This window comes from Metopolophium dirhodum, chromosome 1 (assembly GCF_019925205.1).
Source record: "Metopolophium dirhodum isolate CAU chromosome 1, ASM1992520v1, whole genome shotgun sequence".
In the NCBI taxonomy this organism is placed as follows: Eukaryota; Metazoa; Arthropoda; class Insecta; order Hemiptera; family Aphididae; genus Metopolophium; species Metopolophium dirhodum.
The window spans coordinates 152,445,972-152,466,638 of NC_083560.1; the positions used below are offsets into that span (position 1 = coordinate 152,445,972).

A 20,667-nucleotide genomic window follows, 5' to 3' on the forward strand; every position below is an offset into this window, starting at 1 on the left:
TTAATATCAACGTATTTATTGACTTTTAAATTCTAGTTTTGCCTTTAACTAATCTATCTATAGGTGACTAATGTATTTGCAATTGCCTGAAGTCTTATTCAACAACAATTTATGTGTTTTTTTTATTTGAAATGATTTACCCCATCAATGAAGAATGTTAATATTAACGTAATAATTGAGTTCTAAATTCTAGTTTTCTGAACATCTAGTTAAATTATAGTGGATAAATGTATTTGCAATTGTCTGAAGTCTTCTTCATCAACATATTATGTTTTTTTTTTAATTTGAAATGATGTACCCCAACAATGAATAATGTTAATATCAACGTATTTATTGACTTTTAAATTCTAGTTTTGCCCTTAACTAATCTATCTATAGTTGACTAATGTATTTGCAATTGCCTGAAGTCTTATTTAACAACAACTTATGTGTTTTTTTTATTTGATATGATTTACCCCATCAATGAAAAATGTTAATATTAACGTAATAATTGAGTTCTAAATTCTAGTTTTCTGAACATCTAGTTAATTTATAGTGGATTAATGTATTTGCAATTGTCTGAAGTCTTCTTCATCAACATATTATGTTTTTTTTTTAATTTGAAATGATGTACCCCAACAATGAATAATGTTAATATCAACGTATTTATTGACTTTTAAATTCTAGTTTTGCGTACAACTAATCTATCTATAGGTGACTAATGTATTTGCAATTGCCTGAAGTCTTATTCAACAACAACTTATGTGTTTTTTTTATTTGAAATGATTTACCCCATCAATGAAAAATGTTAATATTAACGTAATAATTGAGTTCTAAATTCTAGTTTTCTGAACATCTAGTTAATTTATAGTGGATAAATGTATTTGCAATTGTCTGAAGTCTTCTTCATCAACATATTATGTTTTTTTTTTAATTTGAAATGATTTACCCCATCAATGAAAAATGTTAATATTAACGTAATAACTGAGTTCTAAATTCTAGTTTTCTGAACATCTAGTTAAATTATAGTGGGTAAATGTATTTGCAATTGTCTGAAGTCTTCTTCATCAACATATTATGTTTTTTTTTTAATTTGAAATGATGTACCCAACAATGAATTATGTTAATATCAACGTATTTATTGACTTCTAAATTCTAGTTTTGCGTACAACTAATCTATCTATAGATGACTAATGTATTTGCAATTGTCTGAAGTCTTATTCATCAACATATTATGTTTATTCTTTAATTTGAAATGATGTAACCCAACAATGAATAATGTTAATTTTAACGTCATTTTTGAGTTTTAAATTCTGGTTTTTCTGATCATCTAGTTTATGTATAGTGGATAAATGTATTTGCAATTGTCTGAAGTCTTATTCATCAACATATTATGTTTTTTTTTTTTAATTTGAAATGATGTAACCCAACAATGAATAATGTTAATATCATTGTATTTATTGACTTCTAAATTATAGTTTTGCGTACAACTAATCTATCTATAGATGACTAATGTATTTGCAATTGCCTGAAGTCTTATTTAACAACAACTTATGTGTTTTTTTTATTTGATATGATTTACCCCATCAATGAAAAATGTTAATATTAACGTAATAATTGAGTTCTAAATTCTAGTTTTCTGAACATCTAGTTAATTTATAGTGGATAAATGTATTTGCAATTGTCTGAAGTCTTATTCGTCAACAAATTATGTTTTTTTTTAATTTGAAATGTTGTACCCCAACAATGAAAATGTTAATATCAACATATTTATTGACTTCTTAATTCTAGTTTTGCATACAACTAATCTATATATAGGTGACTAATGTATTTGCAATTGTCTGAAGTCTTATTTATCAACATATTATGTTTATTCTTTAATTTGAAATGATGTAACCCAACAATGAATAATGTTAATATTAACGTAATTTTTCAGTTCTAAATTCTGGTTTTCTGAACATCTAGTTAAATTATAGTGGATAAATGTATTTGCAATTGTCTGAAGTCTTCTTCATCAACATATTATGTTTTTTTTTTAATTTGAAATGATATACCCCAACAATGAATAATGTTAATATCAACGTATTTATTGACTTTTAAATTCTAGTTTTGCGTACAACTAATCTATCTATAGGTGAATAATGTATTTGCAATTGCCTGAAGTGTTATTCAACAACAACTTATGTGTTTTTTTTATTTGAAATGATTTACCCCATCAATGAAAAATGTTAATATTAACGTAATAATTGAGTTCTAAATTCTAGTTTTCTGAACATCTAGTTAATTTATAGTGGATAAATGTATTTGCAATTGTCTGAAGTCTTCTTCATCAACATATTATGTTTTTTTTTTTAATTTGAAATGATGTAACCCAACAATGAATAATATTAATATCATTGTATTTATTGACTTCTAAATTCTAGTTTTGCGTACAACTAATCTATCTATAGGTGACTAATGTATTTGCAATTGTCTGAAGTCTTATTCATCAACATATTATGTTTATTCTTTAATTTGAAATGATGTAACCCAACAATGAATAATGTTAATATTAACGTAATTTTTGAGTTCTAAATTCTGGTTTTTCAGATCATCTAGTTTATGTATAGTGGATAAATGTATTTGCAATTGTCTGAAGTCTTATTCATCAACATATTATGTTTTTTTTTTTAATTTTAAATGATGTAACCCAACAATGAATAATGATAATATTAACGTAATTTTTGTGTTCTATATTCTAGTTTTGGGTTCAACTAATCTAACTAAAGGTGACTAATGTATTTGCAATTGTCTGAAGTCTTATTCAACAATAACTTATGTGTTTTTTTTATTTGAAATGATTTACCCCATCAATGAAAAATGTTAATATTAACGTAATAATTGAGTTCTAAATTCTAGTTTTCTGAACATCTAGTTAATATATAGTGGATAAATGTATTTGCAATTGTCTGAAGTCTTCTTCATCAACATATTATGTTTTTTTTTTAATTTGAAATGATGTACCCCAACAATGAATAATGTTAATATCAACGTATTTATTGACTTTTAAATTCTAGTTTTGCCTTTAACTAATCTATCTATAGGTGACTAATGTATTTGCAATTGCCTGAAGTCTTATTCAACAACAATTTATGTGTTTTTTTTATTTGAAATGATTTACCCCATCAATGAAGAATGTTAATATTAACGTAATAATTGAGTTCTAAATTCTAGTTTTCTGAACATCTAGTTAAATTATAGTGGATAAATGTATTTGCAATTGTCTGAAGTCTTCTTCATCAACATATTATGTTTTTTTTTTAATTTGAAATGATGTACCCCAACAATGAATAATGTTAATATCAACGTATTTATTGACTTTTAAATTCTAGTTTTGCCCTTAACTAATCTATCTATAGTTGACTAATGTATTTGCAATTGCCTGAAGTCTTATTTAACAACAACTTATGTGTTTTTTTTATTTGATATGATTTACCCCATCAATGAAAAATGTTAATATTAACGTAATAATTGAGTTCTAAATTCTAGTTTTCTGAACATCTAGTTAATTTATAGTGGATTAATGTATTTGCAATTGTCTGAAGTCTTCTTCATCAACATATTATGTTTTTTTTTTAATTTGAAATGATGTACCCCAACAATGAATAATGTTAATATCAACGTATTTATTGACTTTTAAATTCTAGTTTTGCGTACAACTAATCTATCTATAGGTGACTAATGTATTTGCAATTGCCTGAAGTCTTATTCAACAACAACTTATGTGTTTTTTTTATTTGAAATGATTTACCCCATCAATGAAAAATGTTAATATTAACGTAATAATTGAGTTCTAAATTCTAGTTTTCTGAACATCTAGTTAATTTATAGTGGATAAATGTATTTGCAATTGTCTGAAGTCTTCTTCATCAACATATTATGTTTTTTTTTTAATTTGAAATGATTTACCCCATCAATGAAAAATGTTAATATTAACGTAATAACTGAGTTCTAAATTCTAGTTTTCTGAACATCTAGTTAAATTATAGTGGGTAAATGTATTTGCAATTGTCTGAAGTCTTCTTCATCAACATATTATGTTTTTTTTTTAATTTGAAATGATGTACCCAACAATGAATTATGTTAATATCAACGTATTTATTGACTTCTAAATTCTAGTTTTGCGTACAACTAATCTATCTATAGATGACTAATGTATTTGCAATTGTCTGAAGTCTTATTCATCAACATATTATGTTTATTCTTTAATTTGAAATGATGTAACCCAACAATGAATAATGTTAATTTTAACGTCATTTTTGAGTTTTAAATTCTGGTTTTTCTGATCATCTAGTTTATGTATAGTGGATAAATGTATTTGCAATTGTCTGAAGTCTTATTCATCAACATATTATGTTTTTTTTTTTAATTTGAAATGATGTAACCCAACAATGAATAATGTTAATATCATTGTATTTATTGACTTCTAAATTATAGTTTTGCGTACAACTAATCTATCTATAGATGACTAATGTATTTGCAATTGCCTGAAGTCTTATTTAACAACAACTTATGTGTTTTTTTTATTTGATATGATTTACCCCATCAATGAAAAATGTTAATATTAACGTAATAATTGAGTTCTAAATTCTAGTTTTCTGAACATCTAGTTAATTTATAGTGGATAAATGTATTTGCAATTGTCTGAAGTCTTATTCGTCAACAAATTATGTTTTTTTTTAATTTGAAATGTTGTACCCCAACAATGAAAATGTTAATATCAACATATTTATTGACTTCTTAATTCTAGTTTTGCATACAACTAATCTATATATAGGTGACTAATGTATTTGCAATTGTCTGAAGTCTTATTCATCAACATATTATGTTTATTCTTTAATTTTAAATGATGTAACCCAACAATGAATAATGTTAATATTAACGTAATTTTTGAGTTCTAAATTCTGGTTTTTCAGATCATCTAGTTTATGTATAGTGGATAAATGTATTTGCAATTGTCTGAAGTCTTATTCATCAACATATTATGTTTTTTTTTTAATTTGAAATGATGTAACCCAACAATGAATAATGATAATATTAACGTAATTTTTGTGTTCGATATTCTAGTTTTGGGTTCAACTAATCTAACTAAAGGTGACTAATGTATTTGCAATTGCCTGAAGTCTTATTTAACAACAACTTATGTGTTTTTTTTATTTGATATGATTTACCCCATCAATGAAAAATGTTAATATTAACGTAATAATTGAGTTCTAAATTCTAGTTTTCTGAACATCTAGTTAATTTATAGTTGATAAATGTATTTGCAATTGTCTGAAGTCTTATTCGTCAACAAATTATGTTTTTTTTTAATTTGAAATGTTGTACCCCAACAATGAAAATGTTAATATCAACATATTTATTGACTTCTTAATTCTAGTTTTGCATACAACTAATCTATATATAGGTGACTAATGTATTTGCAATTGTCTGAAGTCTTATTCATCAACATATTATGTTTATTCTTTAATTTTAAATGATGTAACCCAACAATGAATAATGTTAATATTAACGTAATTTTTGAGTTCTAAATTCTGGTTTTTCAGATCATCTAGTTTATGTATAGTGGATAAATGTATTTGCAATTGTCTGAAGTCTTATTCATCAACATATTATGTTTTTTTTTTAATTTGAAATGATGTAACCCAACAATGAATAATGATAATATTAACGTAATTTTTGTGTTCGATATTCTAGTTTTGGGTTCAACTAATCTAACTAAAGGTGACTAATGTATTTGCAATTGTCTGAAGTCTTATTCAACAACAACTTATGTGTTTTTTTTATTTGAAATGATTTACCCCAACAATGAAAAATGTTAGTATTAACGTAATAATTGAGTTCTAAATTCTAGTTTTCTGAACATCTAGTTATTTTATAGTGGATAAATGTATTTGCAATTGTCTGAAGTCTTCTTCATCAACATATTATGTTTTTTTTTTTAATTTGAAATGATGTAACCCAACAATGAATAATATTAATATCATTGTATTTATTGACTTCTAAATTCTAGTTTTGCGTACAACTAATCTATCTATAGGTGACTAATGTATTTGCAATTGCCTGAAGTCTTATTCAACAACAATTTATGTGTTTTTTTTATTTGAAATGATTTACCCCATCAATGAAGAATGTTAATATTAACGTAATAATTGAGTTCTAAATTCTAGTTTTCTGAACATCTAGTTAAATTATAGTGGATAAATGTATTTGCAATTGTCTGAAGTCTTCTTCATCAACATATTATGTTTTTTTTTTAATTTGAAATGATGTACCCCAACAATGAATAATGTTAATATCAACGTATTTATTGACTTTTAAATTCTAGTTTTGCGTACAACTAATCTATCTATAGGTGAATAATGTATTTGCAATTGCCTGAAGTCTTATTCAACAACAACTTATGTGTTTTTTTTATTTGAAATGATTTACCCCATCAATGAAAAATGTTAATATTAACGTAATAATTGAATTCTAAATTCTAGTTTTCTGAACATCTAGTTAATTTATAGTGGATAAATGTATTTGCAATTGTCTGAAGTCTTCTTCATCAACATATTATGTTTTTTTTTTTAATTTGAAATGATGTAACCCAACAATGAATAATATTAATATCATTGTATTTATTGACTTCTAAATTCTAGTTTTGCGTACAACTAATCTATCTATAGGTGACTAATGTATTTGCAATTGTCTGAAGTCTTATTCATCAACATATTATGTTTATTCTTTAATTTGAAATGATGTAACCCAACAATGAATAATGTTAATATTAACGTAATTTTTGAGTTCTAAATTCTGGTTTTTCAGATCATCTAGTTTATGTATAGTGGATAAATGTATTTGCAATTGTCTGAAGTCTTATTCATCAACATATTATGTTTTTTTTTTTAATTTGAAATGATGTAACCCAACAATGAATAATGATAATATTAACGTAATTTTTGTGTTCTATATTCTAGTTTTGGGTTCAACTAATCTAACTAAAGGTGACTAATGTATTTGCAATTGTCTGAAGTCTTATTCAACAATAACTTATGTGTTTTTTTTATTTGAAATGTTTTACCCCATCAATGAAAAATGTTAATATTAATGTAATAATTGAGTTCTAAATTCTAGTTTTCTGAACATCTAGTTAATTTATAGTGGATAAATGTATTTGCAATTGTCTGAAGTCTTATTCGTCAACAAATTATGTTTTTTTTTAATTTGAAATGTTGTACCCCAACAAAGAATATGTTAATATCAACATATTTATTGACTTCTTAATTCTAGTTTTGCATACAACTAATCTATATATAGGTGACTAATGTATTTGCAATTGTCTGAAGTCTTATTTATCAACATATTATGTTTATTCTTTAATTTGAAATGATGTAACCCAACAATGAATAATGTTAATATTAACGTAATTTTTCAGTTCTAAATTCTGGTTTTCTGAACATCTAGTTAAATTATAGTGGATAAATGTATTTGCAATTGTCTGAAGTCTTCTTCATCAACATATTATGTTTTTTTTTTAATTTGAAATGATATACCCCAACAATGAATAATGTTAATATCAACGTATTTATTGACTTTTAAATTCTAGTTTTGCGTACAACTAATCTATCTATAGGTGAATAATGTATTTGCAATTGCCTGAAGTGTTATTCAACAACAACTTATGTGTTTTTTTTATTTGAAATGATTTACCCCATCAATGAAAAATGTTAATATTAACGTAATAATTGAGTTCTAAATTCTAGTTTTCTGAACATCTAGTTAATTTATAGTGGATAAATGTATTTGCAATTGTCTGAAGTCTTCTTCATCAACATATTATGTTTTTTTTTTTAATTTGAAATGATGTAACCCAACAATGAATAATATTAATATCATTGTATTTATTGACTTCTAAATTCTAGTTTTGCGTACAACTAATCTATCTATAGGTGACTAATGTATTTGCAATTGTCTGAAGTCTTATTCATCAACATATTATGTTTATTCTTTAATTTGAAATGATGTAACCCAACAATGAATAATGTTAATATTAACGTAATTTTTGAGTTCTAAATTCTGGTTTTTCAGATCATCTAGTTTATGTATAGTGGATAAATGTATTTGCAATTGTCTGAAGTCTTATTCATCAACATATTATGTTTTTTTTTTTAATTTTAAATGATGTAACCCAACAATGAATAATGATAATATTAACGTAATTTTTGTGTTCTATATTCTAGTTTTGGGTTCAACTAATCTAACTAAAGGTGACTAATGTATTTGCAATTGTCTGAAGTCTTATTCAACAATAACTTATGTGTTTTTTTTATTTGAAATGATTTACCCCATCAATGAAAAATGTTAATATTAACGTAATAATTGAGTTCTAAATTCTAGTTTTCTGAACATCTAGTTAATATATAGTGGATAAATGTATTTGCAATTGTCTGAAGTCTTCTTCATCAACATATTATGTTTTTTTTTTAATTTGAAATGATGTACCCCAACAATGAATAATGTTAATATCAACGTATTTATTGACTTTTAAATTCTAGTTTTGCCTTTAACTAATCTATCTATAGGTGACTAATGTATTTGCAATTGCCTGAAGTCTTATTCAACAACAATTTATGTGTTTTTTTTATTTGAAATGATTTACCCCATCAATGAAGAATGTTAATATTAACGTAATAATTGAGTTCTAAATTCTAGTTTTCTGAACATCTAGTTAAATTATAGTGGATAAATGTATTTGCAATTGTCTGAAGTCTTCTTCATCAACATATTATGTTTTTTTTTTAATTTGAAATGATGTACCCCAACAATGAATAATGTTAATATCAACGTATTTATTGACTTTTAAATTCTAGTTTTGCCCTTAACTAATCTATCTATAGTTGACTAATGTATTTGCAATTGCCTGAAGTCTTATTTAACAACAACTTATGTGTTTTTTTTATTTGATATGATTTACCCCATCAATGAAAAATGTTAATATTTACGTAATAATTGAGTTCTAAATTCTAGTTTTCTGAACATCTAGTTAATTTATAGTGGATTAATGTATTTGCAATTGTCTGAAGTCTTCTTCATCAACATATTATGTTTTTTTTTTAATTTGAAATGATGTACCCCAACAATGAATAATGTTAATATCAACGTATTTATTGACTTTTAAATTCTAGTTTTGCGTACAACTAATCTATCTATAGGTGACTAATGTATTTGCAATTGCCTGAAGTCTTATTCAACAACAACTTATGTGTTTTTTTTATTTGAAATGATTTACCCCATCAATGAAAAATGTTAATATTAACGTAATAATTGAGTTCTAAATTCTAGTTTTCTGAACATCTAGTTAATTTATAGTGGATAAATGTATTTGCAATTGTCTGAAGTCTTCTTCATCAACATATTATGTTTTTTTTTTAATTTGAAATGATTTACCCCAACAATGAATAATGTTAATATCAACGTATTTATTGACTTTTAAATTCTAGTTTTGCGTACAACTAATCTATCTATAGGTGACTAATGTATTTGCAATTGCCTGAAGTCTTATTCAACAACAACTTATGTGTTTTTTTTATTTGAAATGATTTACCCCATCAATGAAGAATGTTAATATTAACGTAATAATTGAGTTCTAAATTCTAGTTTTCTGAACATCTAGTTAAATTATAGTGGATAAATGTATTTGCAATTGTCTGAAGTCTTCTTCATCAACATATTATGTTTTTTTTTTAATTTGAAATGATGTACCCCAACAATGAATTATGTTAATATCAACGTATTTAGTGACTTCTAAATTCTAGTTTTGCGTACAACTAATTTATCTATAGATGACTAATGTATTTGCAATTGTCTGAAGTCTTATTCATCAACATATTATGTTTATTCTTTAATTTGAAATGATGTAACCCAACAATGAATAATGTTAATATTAACGTCATTTTTGAGTTTTAAATTCTGGTTTTTCTGATCATCTAGTTTATGTATAGTGGATAAATGTATTTGCAATTGTCTGAAGTCTTATTCATCAACATATTATGTTTTTTTTTTTAATTTGAAATGATGTAACCCAACTATGAATAATATTAATATCATTGTATTTATTGACTTCTAAATTCTAGTTTTGCGTACAACTAATCTATCTATAGGTGACTAATGTATTTGCAATTGTCTGAAGTCTTATTCATCAACATATTATGTGTTACGCTGGTTAATAAATTTAACGCATTTTCTTTAGTGGACTGTAAATTTTATTTTTATTTTTACACGATATTATGCTAGACACAGTGCTCACGTCCGACTAACAGCAGTGCAAGAGGGAGACACCGATCTAGCGACAATTAACATTAATAATAATAATAATAATAAGACAAAAATACACTGATAACGACCAGGTACTCATTAAAGTGCATAGATAGCAATAATATATAATAAGCATACGTGACAAGCCGCCCGCCTTGAAATAACATTTCAAATAATAATTCAAATTATTTAAACAAAATTTAATTACATCTAATAAGCATATTATTATACAAACCAAATAAACAAAATATATTTTTTTTTTTACAAATTACAATTACCCACAAATGGCAATGGACATAATTGCCTGACGGCTCTACGAAAAGTTCCATTCGCCGTTTTAACGTCAGCCACGCGTATAACACCGTCTTGCCCTGGTATGACATTGATAATCCGACCTAAACGCCATTTCATTGGTGGAAGGTTTTCATCGCGCATGAGTACAATGGAATCTTCCTTCAGTTTGACACCCTTTTCGCTTGCCCACTTTGCCCGTTCCTGAAGTTGGGACAGATACTCTTTGCTCCACCGTCTCCATAGAATATCCGAATATTGTGACACGCGTCGCCAACGAGATAGATAATTTGTTGGTACGTTTGTGTCATCAATTTCTGGTATGGCGGAGAGAGAGTCACCGATGAGAAAATGCCCGGGAGTTAAATGAGACATATCACTAGGATCGGAGGACATAAGTGTTAAAGGACGACTATTTAGACACGCCTCTGCTCGGGTTATAATAGTTAGCAACTCCTCGTAAGTAAAGTACGAATCACCCAAGACTTTGGATAATAAAGATTTCATGGATTTTACACCTGCTTCCCATAGACCGCCGAAGTGAGGTGAACGGGCAGGTATGAATTTCCAATCAATGCCTAAATCTGATAACGTATCCATAGTCCTTTTTTTATTTTCGTCACTATGAAATAATTGGTACCATTCCTTTAGTTTCCGGTTGGCCCCTACGAAATTCGTTGCATTATCTGAGTATATTACCATGCTTTTTCCCCGACGGTCAAAAAATCTATTTAATGCGCGTATAAAAGCATCGGTGCTCAGGTCACTGACGAGCTCGAGATGTATAGCTCGCGTAGCTAAACAAATAAAAACGCTTACATAAGACTTCACTTTCGGGGCATTTCTTCGAGTGCTAGTTTTAACCATGAAGGGCCCGGCGAAGTCTACTCCACATCTTAGAAACGCGCGGCCTGGAGATACCCGATGTTTAGGCAGATCACCCATTATCGGTTGCATTATAATAGGTTTTTGTTTAAAACAAATAACGCATTTATTTACTATGTTTCGTGCTAAATTGCGACCGTTAATTGGCCAGTAGCTCATGCGTACCGACGATAACATAGCTTGTGGACCTCCATGCATTAGTGTTACGTGCTCATTACATAACAATAATTTCGTGAAATTACTATTTGGTGGTAACACTATAGGGTTACGCTGGAATATCGAAATTGATGCTGCATGTTTTAATCGTCCACCCACGCGTATTATATTATTCTTATCTAAGAACGGTCGCAGACGAAATAACTTACTCTTACTTGATATTGCCTCTCCGTTAAGCATAGATTTTATCTCATTAGCAAACTCATTTCTTTGAACAACTTTAATTAATGCCGTTTTTGCCAATTTTATTTCGTCAGCACTTAAATTACCAATCAGTCGGCACCGATCGCCTGGTTTGTCGGTTTTACGTAAGCAATTAGCTTTAAATCGTAAACAATATGCTACGACTCTTATCAATTTACCGAAAGACGAATACCGATTTATGATATTTATATCCCTTGCCGTAGTGCATAGAGCGCTTATCTCATTTATTTTTGTTTCTGCGCTCTCCTCGTTGCAATCTAATGAGCGGTTCGTTGTATCAGGCCACTCGTTTTCGTGTCGTGACAACCAACTTGGCCCGTTCCACCAAACTGATAAACTAGCTAATTGGGTGGGACAACAACCGCGTGAAATCACGTCAGCTGGATTATCGACACCGCTAATGTGAAACCAGTTTGAGGGAGACGTGATCTCTTGAATTTGACCAACTCGGTGTGCTACGAAGGTTTTCCATTTTTTCGACGTTGACGTAATCCAGCACCATGTGACGCTGGAATCGGTCCAATAATATGCTTTACTGATTGACAATTTCAACCTTGGTACGATCTTATTTGCTACCTTTGCTAGCAATAGAGCGGCGCACAATTCCAATCGTGGTAGCGACAATATTTTTAGTGGTGCTACCTTTGACTTTGCGCAAATTAATTGTATCTTATGTTTGTTATTCATGTCCGTACAACGTAAATACAAACAACATCCATATGCCTTAATACTCGCGTCCGCGAAACCGTGTATTTGTATCGAGTGTATTTTATCGTTTATCGTAATTTGACGCGGAATTTTAATTGCATTTAGATGCGATAATTCGGATTTGTATTTATACCACTCACTGCTTATCTTTTCCGAAACCGGTTCTGACCAAGATAAACCCTCTTTCCATAACTCTTGCATGATTAATTTTGCACATACTATTACCGGACCAATTAAGCCGAGTGGGTCGTATATACGTGCAATATCGGACAATATGTTGCGTTTAGTAAGAGGCGTTACTAACGACGTTTCATTTATCTTATATTTAAGTTCATCGGTGTGAGAGTCCCAATATAGACCAAGTATTCTAGTTAAATCATTACTTGTCTCTTGAAAATCCACTAAGCCATCATTGTTGTCGAAACCATCTCGAATTATATCCAAATCGTTAGACGCCCATTTACCTAGCTCTAATTTAGCTGTAGACATTAATTTGATAAGTGCATTGCGTATCTCGATTGCGTCTTTCTTTGTAGCTGCGCCGCTGATAAAATCGTCCATATAAAAATCATGTGCAATTAATGGTGCTACTGTTGGATATTGAACTTGTCCGATTTCCGATAATCTTTGTAAGCAAGCCGTCGCGAGATAAGACGCAGGTACTGTCCCATAGGTGACAGTGTTTAATCGATATATCTTTATAGGGTCATTATCGTTCTCTCTCCACAATATACGCTGATAATCACGATGTTGCTCACAGACCTGTATCTGTCGGTACATTTTTTTTATATCGGCAGTTAACACAAAATTGTGCGTGCGAAATCTGGCTAATATGTGAATTAATTCTTCTTGTATTGACGGTCCCTTTTGTAGTACGTCGTTTAAACTAAACCCACTTTCTGTTTTTGTTGATGCATCAAATACTACGCGTAATTTTGTTGTGAGACTGTTTTCATTTTGGACGCAATGGTGAGCTAGATAGCACATACGACCGGGCAATTCGATTTCTTCGTTATCCATATTCTGTGTCATATGGTTTAATTTTTCATATTCGTTCATAAATTTTACGTAATCCTTTTTCAGCGAGGGATTTTTTCTAAATCGCCTTTCTATTGCGAATAATCTTCCTTTTGCGATGTCGTAGGAATTGCCTAATTTTGAGACGTTTCCGCGAAACGGTAGATGTACGACAAATCGACCGCTCTCGCTGCGACTAACGTTCTGCTTGAAATGTTGTTCACAAGTTTGTTCTTCCATCGTGTACGGTTTGCTTTGGCCATAATCCTCGACGCGCCAAAACTGTTGTATTACATTTTCTAAAGACTCATATTTGTTTTCATGACTGTTTGATGCATAACAGGAAATCGTGTTTTTTATGTTTGTGTCATTTGATGTTAAACCAGAAATAATATATCCAAATTTAGACTCGCGATATACAGGGCCATTTGACTCCGGTTTATACTGCTGAGCTCCCACAATATCATAAAAATGACGTGCTCCAATTAATATGTCAATTTTCTGCGGAACGTTATATGACGGATCCGCAAGTGTAATCTTTTCGAGTTTCACCTTACTTTTAGACACACTCCGCGCAGGTAACTCTCCCGTGATTTTTGGAACAATTAATAATTGCGTGTTTATTTCATAATCACTCACACGCGATTTGATTCTTAACGATACCGTTGCCGTCACGTTTTGTTTTGAATTCCCAATGCCGTAAACAATATGATTAGTCTTATTTTTAATTAATTTTAAACTGTTTACCAACTCCGCACAAATGAAATGATTAGTAGACCCCGAATCGAGCAATGCCCGGGCGTAAGTCTTCTCGCCGTTTAAGCCGAATACTTCTACTACTGCGGTACCTAGCAACACGTTATCTGTCTCGTTAGCGACATGTGCTGTCGTTGACGTCGTAGCCATCTGTTCACCTTTATCTGTGTTTACTACTTGTTCGTTGATATTAGGTTTTTGGTTTAAATGTAACATCGTGTTATGTGGTTTATTACATTTAAAACAATATTTACCAAAACATTTACTACCGCTGTGTTTGCGTAAACAAATTTTGCACAGATCCAGTTGGACTACTTTGTCAATACGATCACGTGCCGATAAAGAAGTAAATACGGGACATTTATAAATAGTGTGCGGCTGATTACACGCATAGCATATAGCCGTAGCTGTCGATGTAAATGCCGTTGAACTTGTTGCGGCTTTGTATTTATTATTTTTAATAAACTTTGAAAGACCTTTTTCCTTTTTTGCAGACTCTGTATTTATATATTTCGACGATTCAATGGATTCGGATATTTGGAATCGATCCTCTATGAACTGGATTAATTCCGTAACGGACGGTATTTTGTCCTTGACCGATTTACTCTCCCACTCTTTCAACGTCTCGTTGTTTAATTTTGAACACAGTATATGCAACAACAGTGGACCCCACTCTTTCGGCTTCTGTCCAAGCGTTTCTAGAGCTTTCATATTGCTGACGAGATCGTCGGAAAATTGACGTAATTTTGTCGAGGTGCTCTCGTTTATTGGAGGCAAATCCACAATATTTTTTACGTGCGTCTGTATCAAAATTTTTTTGTTATCGTATCTATTGATCAGACTTTTCCAAGCTATATCATAATTTGTTGCGGTAGTTTCCAAATATTTTATACAACTTGCTGCGTCGTTTGACAGAGATGACCTTAAATAGAAAAACTTTTCTATGGCAGTCAAGTCCTCGTTAGTATGCATTACAGACATATAAATATCCTTAAATGACATCCATTCGTCATATTTTCCTGAAAAAACTGGAATATTTAATGGAGCCAATCTAACTATTGATTTCGTACTGCCTCTTTGTGTTTTTTCTTCGCTGTTTTGACCCCAATCGATCAAATTTATTGTTTCGACCTTCGAATTTTCCCTTTTTGACGCTCTTATACATATCTCGGCTTCTGACATGACCTTAAAGTACAAGTTTTCAAATTCTATTCGGTAGGGATAATGTTCACTTGTATTTCGTATTTCTTCGTCGTTGTCCTCTATTGCCGATTGTACCTTTTCAAATTCGTACCAGTTCTCTTCTATTTTTGCTTTACGAATCTCAATCTGTACGACTTCTCGTCCTTCTGATTGTATATAAGTTGAGAATCTAGTTATCGCTGCCTTTAATTGGCCTCTTCGCGCTATCAGTGCTGATATGTTTTCAGCCATATTTAATGCTCTTGTATATAGGTATAATTGCCAACCGTTCAATGTATCGACCCTATTTAAAATTATTGAATAATGGGGTATCCAATAATTATATAATCTATATGATTGTTGCTACGAGTTGTACTTTGTACCTGTCTGCTATGGGCGGACTCTGTTAGTTTTTATTATTTATAAATAATTAATTTTACTAACTACGAATTGCTAACGCTACCTAACCCTTGAATACGTGTCTATTTTGTAGTTTAAGGAATAAGGGAACTATGATAATTTTTATACGATAGGAATGACTCTCTTACCTTGATTTTTATTCGTTAGCTCATCCCGCGATGTGAATTTTCAACACGAACCTCTTTTTGAATTTCACTGACACGATAACCAGTTTGAAATCGACATGAGATAATACACGACACTCTTGCGATCCGGCCGATGGACCAAATGTTACGCTGGTTAATAAATTTAACGCATTTTCTTTAGTGGACTGTAAATTTTATTTTTATTTTTACACGATATTATGCTAGACACAGTGCTCACGTCTGACTAACAACAGTGCAAGAGGGAGACACCGATCTAGCGACAATTAACATTAATAATAATAATAATAAAAAGACAAAAATACACTGATAACGACCAGGTACTCATTAAAGTGCATAGATAGCAATAATATATAATAAGCATACGTGACATTATGTTTATTCTTTAATTTGAAATGATGTAACCCAACAATGAATAATGTTAATATCATTGTATTTATTCACTTCTAAATTCTAGTTTTGCTTACAACTAATCTATCTATAGATGACTAATGTATTTGCAATTGCCTGAAGTCTTATTTAACAACAACTTATGTGTTTTTTTTATTTGAAATGATGTACCCAAACAATGAATAATGTTAATATCAACGTATTTATTGACTTCTAAATTCTAGTTTTGCGTACAACTAATCTATCTATAGATGACTAATGTATTTGCAATTGTCTGAAGTCTTATTCATCAACATATTATATTTATTCTTTAATTTGAAATGATGTAACCCAACAATGAATAATGTTAATATTAACGTCATTTTTGGGTTTTAAATTCTGGTTTTTCTGATCATCTAGTTTATGTATAGTGGATAAATGTATTTGCAATTGTCTGAAGTCTTATTCATCAACATATTATGTTTTTTTTTTAATTTGAAATGATGTACCCCAACAATAAATAATGTTAATATCAACGTATTTATTGACTTCTAAATTCTAGTTTTGCGTACAACTAATCTATCTATAGGTGACTAATGTATTTGCAATTGCCTGAAGTCTTATTCATCAACATATTATGTTTATTCTTTAATTTGAAATGATGTAACCCAACAATGAATAATGTTAATATTAACGTAATTTTTGAGTTCTAAATTCTGGTTTTTCAGATCATCTAGTTTATGTATAGTGGATAAATGTATTTGCAATTGTCTGAAGTCTTATTCATCAACATATTATGTTTATTCTTTAATTTGAAATGATGTAACCCAACAATGAATAATGATAATATTAACGTAATTTTTGTGTTCTATATTCTAGTTTTGGGTTCAACTAATCTAACTAAAGGTGACTAATGTATTTGCAATTGTCTGAAGTCTTATTCAACAACAACTTATGTGTTTTTTTTATTTGAAATGATTTACCCCATCAATGAAAAATGTTAATATTAACGTAATAATTGAGTTCTAAATTCTAGTTTTCTGAACATCTAGTTAATTTATAGTGGATAAATGTATTTGCAATTGTCTGAAGTCTTCTTCATCAACAAATATTTTTTTTTTTTTTAATTTGAAATGATGTACCCCAACAATGAATAATGTTAATATTAACGTAAGTTTTGAGTTCTATATTCTAGTTTTGGGTTCAACTAATCTAACTAAAGGTGACTAATGTATTTGCAATTGTCTGAAGTCTTATTCATCAACATATTATGTTTATTCTTTAATTTGAAATGATGTAACCCTTCAATGAATAATGTTAATATTAACGTAATTTCTGAGTTTTAAATTCTGGTTTTTCTGATCATCTAGTTTATGTATCGTGGATAAATGTATTTGCAATTGTCTGAAGTCTTATTCATCAACAAATTATTTTTTTTTTTTTTAATTTGAAATGATGTAACCCAACAATGAATAATGATAATATTAACGTAATTTTTGTGTTCTATATTCTAGTTTTGGGTTCAACTAATCTAACTAAAGGTGACTAATGTATTTGCAATTGTCTGAAGTCTTATTCAACAACAACTTATGTGTTTTTTTATTTGAAATGATTTACCCCATCAATGAAAAATGTTAATATTAACGTAATAATTGAGTTCTAAATTCTAGTTTTCTGAACATCTAGTTAAATTATAGTGGATAAATGTATTTGCAATTGTCTGAAGTCTTCTTCATCAACATATTATGTTTTTTTTTTAATTTGAAATGATGTACCCCAACAATGTGTCGCGGTCCTGTGAGGAGTCGCGAGGATGAGGTGGTGCGGGGTCTTTTGACCACGTGAATAAAAAAAAAACAAAAAAAATAAATAACGAAACGACGAGTGGAGTTTATTTTGTAGCGTATTTATGAGCGAGAGCTAAAAAAAAAACAACAGGCAACGGAGAACAGAATTCTACGCAAAACCGTAAAGAAGAAAAAAAAAAGAGAACAACGATGACGGGTGGTGCAACGATCTGCGGCCGCGGGTTGAACGTCTCGTATCAGTCGTCGGAAAACTAGTGACTTTATAATCCGGTTCACCCAACGGCCGGCCGACGGTTCACAGCGCGGGTGTCGCGCGCTGGCGTCGTCTGTCGTCGATTGGCGGTTTGTTTGAGAAGCGTAGCGCGGCTTTCCGCGTAAAAGGCTATTTGAATTCAAACAGCTATTACGCGGGACCGCGTCATACTCCCCCCCCCAAACTGCCAACGGCGGTGGTGTTCCGGCCGTTGCCGGTGTTGTCAAAGGTTGTGTGTGGAGGGTGGGTGTGGTAAACACCTGTCCGTGGGCACGTTTTTCCAGCTGTGTTCAGCGGACGTGGCCCTGGTGGTGTCTAGTCATGTTGGGGGGACGTGGGGAGACTGAAGTACATGAGGCTGACCTCCATGTCTTCAGTGCCAGCCATGCCTGCGTCGGTCTCGCCTAACAGGTCCGCCTCCTCTTCCGGGGATATTTCCATATCCGCGGTTTGAGGGGTCGCGGCTGTTGGTTCTTCCGCGGTTCCGGTTGTTCCGGAAGTGGTTGTCACTTCCGGTACCGTGACCACGGTGAGGTCCGGTGTCGCAGGTTCTGGCTGTGGCGGGACGGGGGCTGGTGTTGGCGCCGGTTTTTCCAGGCGGTGCTGCTGGGACGTCTGCTTTGACTTGTAGTCCCGCATCCGCTGTTTGTTCCGGCGCTGGCGGGCGTTGAGTGAAACCGGTGGTGTTGCGTCGGTGGTGTTGTCCCTTTTTGGCAGCGGGTTGACGGGCGGTCCTGGAGGCGGGATGGTTGATGTCCTCGGTGCCGGTACTGGTCTCTCCATCAGTGGGTGGGGAGGCAGTCTCGCCGGTGCCCGACTTGTTGTTGTTGGTGGCGCCGGTCGAGTTCGGGTCGCCGGTCGTGCTGCGGCTACCGGTCGTGCCGTGGCCGTCGGTCGAGTCACCCGCCTGGGGCTGCGCGACATATTGAGCCGCATTGCGGTTGCGGGTTCGCCGCTCGTCGCCCTTTGGAAGACGACGGTCCGGTCCTCCCACCCACGCGTGTAGGCGGCCCACAGTACCGGGTCCCGCTGCAACTGCGCCGTGGTCATCTGGCGGACCCGTGCCGCCGTGGTGGTGTTGGTGCCCTCCTCCATGCTGACTGACCTCAGCAGCTGCTGGCTGCGTTCCAGCAGTTCCGCCGCTTGTTGGAGGGTGCTGGATGTGGCTGGTGGTTGACGCTCCATTGGTGCTATTCCGACTGAAATGATGTACACCAAATGCTATTGTGGGTTTATGGTTGGGGTGGGGGTTGGGTGGGGGGTGTTTTGGGCGCTGCGGTGTTTGCGCGTTTTAGGCAGGACACGTGGATCTTGATACGGAGCGTCTGTTCGTGACGTCCCGTGTCGTAAATACCAATGCGTTGTGTATTGTTATGATTCGTTTATTATATAACCAATAAGTAATGTTTATAATGATCGGGGCAAGTTATCCCGGGCCGCGCGGCAGGCTTAAGGAAGCGGCCGCGGCGGGCGGGTTCGGGCCTGAAGAGGCGCGAGCAAAACAATAGTCGGGACTTGCCTATACGTTTCGTAGAAGTAATACAATAATAGGGGAGAGTAGAAACCGTCCGTGCACGGACTCGAGCAAGTCGTGTGGGTTCGGTTCTTCCTCGCGGCGAAACTCGAAATAGCTCGCCGTAGGGGGAAACGTGGTACTACTTGTCGGCTTGCTGAATAGTCGATTGGCCAAGTTACGTCGCGAAGTCGGTTCCCGGCGTGTCTTGGTATTCGTCCAACGGTGTGACTGGACTCGATTGAACGGGTGGACTGTCAGTAATGGATCGCCGGAGTATAATTATATTATACGCTGCCGTCGGTGGGTCAATCAGGTCCCGGTGTGGCGGCTATCCGTTGTCGTCGATCGCTGGATGTACACGGTAGGCTTGGCGTCGTCGGTCCGTGAAGTGGCGCTTATTAGCCAGGTATGCCGGGTACTGTTGAGTCTCGGCGGTACCGGGCGATCACGTTAGATCGGTGCGTTCAGGGTGCGTCGTCGTGGACTGGTTAGGTCGGATCAGCTTCGCCGGTGTCGTTCAGGTCGGTGTTGCTGCTGCGTTGATAGTCTTCGGGTCTTCAGGTCTTCGGGTCTTCTATAGTG

General features: G+C 32.4%; 1 protein-coding gene across 1 annotated transcript; it reads right to left on the bottom strand.

Annotated features, from left to right (window-relative positions):
- Nucleotides 1-10,578: 10,578 nt before the first annotated feature.
- Nucleotides 10,579-15,828, bottom strand: LOC132933387 (uncharacterized). The gene has a single exon (XM_060999681.1). The coding sequence runs from the start codon at nucleotides 15,826-15,828 to the stop codon at nucleotides 10,579-10,581; it is 5,250 nt and encodes a 1,749-aa protein (XP_060855664.1).
- Nucleotides 15,829-20,667: the final 4,839 nt, after the last annotated feature.

Excerpts from the sequence above, each read along its gene's own strand:
- LOC132933387 (XM_060999681.1), bottom strand. The coding sequence starts at position 15,828 with ATGGCTGAAAACATATCAGCACTGATAGCGCGAAGAGGCCAATTAAAG.